Source organism: Pholis gunnellus (genome assembly GCF_910591455.1).
Source record: "Pholis gunnellus genome assembly, chromosome: 4".
In the NCBI taxonomy this organism is placed as follows: Eukaryota; Metazoa; Chordata; class Actinopteri; order Perciformes; family Pholidae; genus Pholis; species Pholis gunnellus.
In genome coordinates this window covers 1445667-1453163 of record NC_136530.1, presented here as the reverse complement: position 1 = coordinate 1453163, position 7497 = coordinate 1445667, and the positions used below count along the sequence as shown (strand labels likewise).

Genomic DNA, 7497 nt, shown 5'->3' with positions numbered 1-7497 from the left:
CCCTTTAAATTTCACACACTGTACCTTTAAATGCCACACACTGTACCCTTTAAATTTCACACACTGTACCCTTTAAATTTCACACACTGTACCTTTAAATGCCACACACTGTACCCTTTAAATTTCACACACTGTACCTTTAAATGCCACACACTGTACCCTTTAAATTTCACACACTGTACCTTTAAATGCCACATACTGTACCTTTCAATTCTAAACACTGTACCTTTACATACCACACACTGTACCTTTAAATTTCACACACTGTACCTTTTATTTCACACACTGTACCTTTAAATGCCACACACTGTACCCTTTAAAACACTTATTTATTCTACTGTTTTCTCCTAACAACATGAAAGTGAACTCACTTTAGTGTACACTGGGTTGTATTTTCCATTTTCCCATCACGTGACTTCAACATGTCCTTCATTATCATTTTTCCTGGTGGGCTGTGAAGCCAACACGGCAGCTCAGTCCTGATCCAGTCAAGCCAGAGACTCCACTCCACGTTTCACCGCCGCCTCTTTTCATTTTTTAAAAACCACCTCTACAGAAAAACACACTTACGCATTAGTGGAGCAGATGACCCGGAGGAGCGGCCAGGAGCGCAGCAGCAGTCCGTGAAAGGATGAGGATGGGGGGCATCAGCAGCAGCTGAACTCCGCGGACCCGGATCAGGGGCCGAGGGGAGAGAACCGCTCACTCTTTGGGTCACTTTTTTTTTGTTGGATTTATCCCCCTCCTCAGGTCCGAACCAACATGCCGTTCGCCAAACGACTCGTGGAGCCCCGGTTGCTCTGCAGGCGTCAACCCTCCGACGAGGAGGCTCCGCCGGTGGAGGACCTGGTCTCCGTGAGTAACGTGGCTCTGTCCCGGACCCTGCGCCAGCTGTCGGATCTGGCCAAGCACGCGTGCTCCGTGTTCCAGGAGCTGGAGGACGAGCTCGCGGCCACCGGCCTGCGGGTCCGCGGGCTGCAGGGCAGGATCACCGGCCTCCAGCAGGGCTGCACCGAGCTGGACCCCAAACAGGAGGCAGTGCGTGAGTACACGTTACTCTTCTCTTTTTAAGGTTGCACGCGCACATCCCGCGCGAGGATCTTGAAAGAAGAACTGCACGAGGGGGGGGGGGGGGGTTTTTATTCCACTTTTCTCCACTTGGGAGTTTCTCCAAAATTATTGAATAAAGTTTCATAAGTTTACCTCAAGTTTTATGAAAGTGAAGTCTCTGTTTGTATTATTATGAGCTTCCTGGGAGTCGTTGTTTCTGCAGATATGAACTTATTCTGAGACATCTGTTCCCACGCTGAGGGGCGTGTTTCACTTGACATACATTAACACTGTAGTTACAGGGAACACGTTGGTCCTTTTTATTTGTATTTTAAATTTATTAATTTGTTATATTTCTGTTTCATGCCAAACATTTGGCCCATCCAGGGATGAACACCATTCATCATCTCTAATAAGCTTCAGAATACAAATAGAAGCACAATAGAGCCCGTTTCATATTATGAACATACAGGTGTTAAGTAGTTTCACATGTTGCTCCACATCTGTTAAAATTACATTTCTGTTTAGGAAATGTTGCCAACATCATCATCACATTTATTATCGAAATATATTTGTGTACTTTTCTTATTTTTCTATAATAATATAAAGTCTTTGAATATAAGATCAGTGGCAGAATTAATTGGCGTGAGAACAAAACTGTTTTTGTTTCTTTTTTTGTCATTCCTCCATGATTGGCAGGGTAATATTTATATATTTCTTATTGTTATATATAATTGTAATTTAACCAGGTAACTGCCCTGTTCAATACAGTGTTTTAAACACTTTATTTTGAAGGACTCCTGAACTATTTGAAGGGTTTACCTGTGTGGGCGTCTCGCTGTACTTTAGTTCATGTGTACGTGGTTTCTCATTATATCGATAGAATCATAAGTTGTGCTGGACTCTGATTTAAAAACATCACAGTCATCCTGCTGCTCAGGTTGAACTTTGCTTGGCCCACCGGTGAGAATTCATTACCCTGATAACACAACATGTGGCCTGTTTCTTCTCCTCTCTGCCCCCCCTCTGAGTGACTGGGGGGGGGGGGGATATTGGTGTCTGTGTGTATTTATGTTTAAACTCTCCAGGAAGCACTTAGGGAACCTGTGTGCCTCCTCTACGCCCAGAGATCTCCCCCCCCCCCCCTGGCTGGGACAAACCCCCGGTGGACTCACCCCTGCTTTAGTTGAGGTTCAGCAAGTCCTTGCATGCCCCCCCACCCTGGTCTGGGACTGGGGTTAGTCCGCCTGCAGGTATTTATCAAAAACCAGACCTGACCCCTCTTAAACCTGATTTAAACCTTGAGGCGTCTGCAGAGCGTTTGTAGCTCTTGTTTGCGGTCATGTTTGCTGAATATTTCTTCACACAGTCATAAATGAACTGAATATTTGCAGAAATGTTGGTAAAAGCTCCCGAGTCATCTCGTTCCTATCTCGATATCTGAGCTGCTGTGGTTTGAGTCTGATCTGAGGAGACTCAACTCTGAGCCAGGATGCAGCACAGTAGATTAGAAGAGACACACTATCTAGTGTCTCACCAGTTTATCATAGTTTTCTTTTCTTCAGCTTTCTGTTTCTAACCAGACTCCATGTTAATCATCTGGGAATCAGTGATACAAAGGTTATTACAGCTGCAGCGGTGTTGAAATTACAGCAACGCTTTATGAATAAAGTCGGGCTGCAAGATATGAGATATGTTTCTACGTGTTGGTTGCGTGCTCTGTTTCTACGTGTTGGTTGCGTGCTCTGTTTCTACGTGTTGGTTGCTCTGTTTCTACGTGTTGCGTGCTCTGTTTCTACGTGTTGCGTACTCTGTTTCTACGTGTTGGTTGCTCTGTTTCTACGTGTTGCGTGCTCTGTTTCTACGTGTTGCGTGCTCTGTTTCTACGTGTTGCGTGCTCTGTTTCTACGTGTTGGTTGCGTGCTCTGTTTCTACGTGTTGGTTGCTCTGTTTCTACGTGTTGCGTGCTCTGTTTCTACGTGTTGCGTACTCTGTTTCTACGTGTTGGTTGCTCTGTTTCTACGTGTTGCGTGCTCTGTTTCTACGTGTTGGTTGCTCTGTTTCTACGTGTTGGTTGCTCTGTTTCTACGTGTTGCGTGCTCTGTTTCTACGTGTTGGTTGCGTGCTCTGTTTCTACGTGTTGCGTGCTCTGTTTCTACGTGTTGGTTGCGTGCTCTGTTTCTACGTGTTGCGTACTCTGTTTCTACGTGTTGGTTGCTCTGTTTCTACGTGTTGCGTGCTCTGTTTCTACGTGTTGGTTGCGTGCTCTGTTTCTACATGTTGAATGCTCTGTTTTTACGTGTTGGTTGCTCTGTTTCTACGTGTTGGTTGCTCTGTTTCTACGTGTTGCGTGCTCTGTTTCTACGTGTTGGTTGCTCTGTTTCTACGTGTTGCGTGCTCTGTTTCTACGTGTTGAATGCTCTGTTTCTACGTGTTGGTTGCTCTGTTTCTACGTGTTGGTTGCTCTGTTTCTACGTGTTGAATGCTCTGTTTCTACGTGTTGGTTGGTTGCTCTGTTTCTACGTGTTGGTTGCTCTGTTTCTACGTGTTGGTTGCTCTGTTTCTACGTGTTGCTTGCTCTGTTTCTACGTGTTGCTTGCTCTGTTTCTACGTGTTGCTTGCATGCTCGGGTACTAGATAACTCCCCCCTTCAGCCTGGAAAAGCCTAATTACTCTTAATTGTGCTTTTGGTATGGATGTGTGTCAGGGCAGCCTTAAACAACAGAACCCCCCCTCATCTGAATGACAATCGGTGTAAATGGAGCAGTTCAAGGCACCGAGAGCTCAGCAGGAGGGGGGGGGGGGGGGGGGGGCTTTTTATGACTCGTCTCCACTGCTGCAGATTCATCCCCCATATTGGATTATGCATTGATATCAGATATTGACCTTATTGGTTCGGCATCACAAGTGCCGTCTCTTGAAGGCCTCCCTGCTGTCTGCTGGTGGACCGTTGGTGTGTGATGTCGTGGTGATGTTTGTATATTTTTACATACGTTGTGTGATGCTGACACATTTGGGTCGAAGTGTCTCTTTCACTTCTGTTCCATCTCAAGCTTTTTATTCTTTATCAACAGAACCAGCTGCACGAGAGCAGAGAGCAGCCGGTCCATATGTATACAGTATATATATATATATATATATATACACATATATACATATCACGGTTTTGAGTCACGGATTGGATCAGAACAAAAGTCAAAGAGGGGAGCAAATAGGACTTTTTAAAAAAAACAATTGCGGATCATTGATGATTTATAAGAGCTTGCAGAGCTTTGATGGCGAGGGTTCACTACCGGAGTGACTGCAGCTGGTAAAGGTTTTACCTCAACAGGAGTTTGACCGAATCCATGTAAACAAGAAAATAAGTAGAATATTCATGAGCCGTGCAAACAACTTTGTGGGAATATTTACTTTTTCGGAATGAAGTCAAAAAAGAGAATCTTCTTCATGTAAATGATCCTGTAGTGATGAAAACAGGAAGAAGTTTTTTCTGTTCATGGATTTATTTCTCATCATCGGCTTCACACACACACACACACACACACACACACACACACACACACACACACACACACACACACACACACACACACTGTGTTTGGACAGCTCTCTCTGTGACACCCAATCAATGTCCGTGTTTGACGACCATCAGAGCTCCGTAGTGCCGTCCCACGTTGGAGCACTCTGCTGGGTTTTAAGTTACACCGGCTCAGTGTGTGTGTGTGTGTGTGTGTGTGTGTGTGTGTGTGTGTGTGTGGGGGGGGGGGGAGCACATGGCTGGAGGTTTACCACATTCCTTCAACAGGCCGCTCCAGAGACGCTCTCTCAATCCAAACAGAGGAAAGCCTCACAGATCAAACGAGCAGCAGTGCAGCTGTTTTGTTATCGCTGCGTCTGAACACAGCGTAGAACGTCTGCGTAATAACATTTTAACGTGTTAAGTTAGAGAGTAGAGTCGGGCGTCACGATGTTGTTTGACGTCGCGACGCGTGAGCTTGACATTGTGACGGAAAATTTGACATTATGACATATGAGTTCTCACAAAGCACATCAGTCACAGAAAAACATTCGTGCATCAATAAAAGGAAGCGATAAACCTCGGAGGCAAACGATTCTGATGTATCGGACAACTTGGAGCCAGTTCTCAACTGGAACCGGTGTTATATTACTGTTATTATAACTTATATATTATATACTATATTGCTGCTATAGTGGAAACAACTTTGACCAAGTGTGCAGAGATTTTACTCTGCAGCATGAATTAACCAGCTGACTGTTGAGGTTGCTTTAACGTTCTAGTAGTGAATGTGTAACCGTCACATTACGTGTTACGTAACATTTAAGGAAAGACAAAGAGCCGGCGGCGGTTAGAGCGTCTCATGAAGGAGCTCCAGGCTTTGTGCTGGGCTACTTCTCCGCTCGCTTCAACGACCCCTTCAGTGAGATGGAGCCCCGTGTGTTTCCTCCCCGTTCCTTCATTCCACTTCACGCAGCGTCCGTGAGCCTCGTCGTGTTCTGAAGTGGAAGATCATCAGCGCTGCTACGAAGTCCACTAGAGCGGTCGGAGAGCAGGAGACCACATCAGCCTCCTCTGCATGCCATTGACCCGCTCCCTCCATTACTGGATCCACTAAGCGAGCGAGTCGACGCTGCGCTGCAGCCGAGGTCAATCGATGGCGTTCAGCTTCAGATGATGCAGGAATGTTTTCATCAGTAATTAATAAAAAATCAATCTAAATGCACCATCTGTGGTCTCTAAACAGATGTTACAAAGACATCCTGTAAGTTCTGCATCATTTATCCTTCTATAAGCATTCAGACACAATAATAAAAGAAGAGAGAATATTAATATGAGTAGAAACATCGGTGCACCGTTATACTACATAAACATACAACATGCAAAGCAACACAATGAAGAATCATTATGTTCATAGAAACATGGACGAAAAACAAAGAGCAGAAGCACAAAACACAAATGTTTCAGAAACAGGAAGTCTTAAAAATCGAATAGTTTGCAGGATATTCAACCTTTGCTTCGTTATAACACATTTAATTCTGGACTTCTTCCTCTACCGGGTTTGTATTAAGCTGATCGAGTAGTTTATGAACATGAGATGTGAGTTTATAGATGATTCTAATCCCTCTTCTCTATCGTGGAGGTTCTAAGCGAGTCTAAACAAAGCGTTCTAACAGTAACTAGTGAACCGCGTCTCTGAAGGAGCTTTGTGTGTCTGATGGTCACTGGGATGGAGGAGGATTCTTGGGAAGCTTCTCCAGATGCAGACGGACTGAAAGCTCTTTTTTCTTCTTCTGGTAATTCATCAAGTCGATGAGTTAAATATAAGTGGCGGGAACAGACGTGGACGGAAGTTAAAGCCTCCGTCTCTTCTGTCCTGAAGGAGAACAAAGACGTTTCACACAGAGCGTCAGCTCCTCTTCTCTCTCTCATTATCACCACCGTGAGCATATTCCTGCAGGTCCAGACAACCTGCCGCTGATATAGTAGCCTGCTAATTATAGAGCGCATTTCAAAGCCCTGCTCATTTATTCCTGCAGCCCCCCCCCCTCTTCCCAGACAGACAGTGAGTCGGCTCAACACTGAGGGTTGTTGCCCCGGGGCAAATAAGAAGCACCTCGTCAGGGGAAGTCCATTCAGCACATAACTTTCTTGATTTGGCAAAAACCCGTCTGTGTTCTGGAGCTGATGATGGAAGCGATAATTCAATACGATGATAAATCGTCTTCTATCGTGATGACGTCATACATCGAGATATCGTCATTGATAATAACGAGCTCACATTCCCCAGAAAAGATGATTATTTTTGCACAAAATTTCTTAATTAAATGACAAAATTTTCTGTTCTTTTCATTTGTCGAGTGTTAAAATTCACACAAAATGAACGATTACTCAACTATTTTGATAATAGATTGAATTGGTTCTAATCATTTTTAAAGAAAATAATAAGTCATAATTCTCTGATTTCAGCTTCTTAGATGTGAATGTTTGATGGTTTCTTTGAGTTCTGGATAAAACTTTTGGGAAACACTGATCGACAATTTTCACTATTTTTTTTAAACAACTAATCGATTAATCAAGAAGATTTCATCTTAAAGTTCATAATCTTTGCAGCGCTACACACTCGTATCACGTCTCACTTCCTGCAGAGAGCTGCACGCGCTCAGTACGCTCACAGAATAAGAAAAAGACTATTTTGTTTCAAATATACTGGAAACTTAGATGAGTTTAGTTGGACGGCAAAACTCGTTTTTTTTTCCTTTTTTTAAAAAAAATTAGTTTTGAAGAATTTCATAACTACTAATGAATAAAACAATTTGTATGAAACAGCTGATCCATTCCACTTCCTGTTGGATTCTCTTCAGCACTCTCACTGTTGAGAACCAGAGGATGAACCTTTCTGCGTGGTAACGTGATATCACTGCATAAAC

The 7497-nt window shown here is 43.9% G+C and overlaps 1 protein-coding gene across 1 annotated transcript in view; it reads left to right on the top strand.

Moving 5' to 3' along the window:
* Positions 1–738: 738 nt before the first annotated feature.
* The window catches only part of nhsa (Nance-Horan syndrome a (congenital cataracts and dental anomalies)), a 42076-nt gene continuing 35317 nt past the window's right edge, over positions 739–7497 (top strand). The window contains exon 1 of the mRNA XM_079158446.1: positions 739–1042. Coding sequence (XP_079014572.1) covers positions 763–1042 — 280 coding nt within the window. The 5' untranslated portion in view covers positions 739–762. The remainder of the gene's footprint in view (positions 1043–7497) is intronic.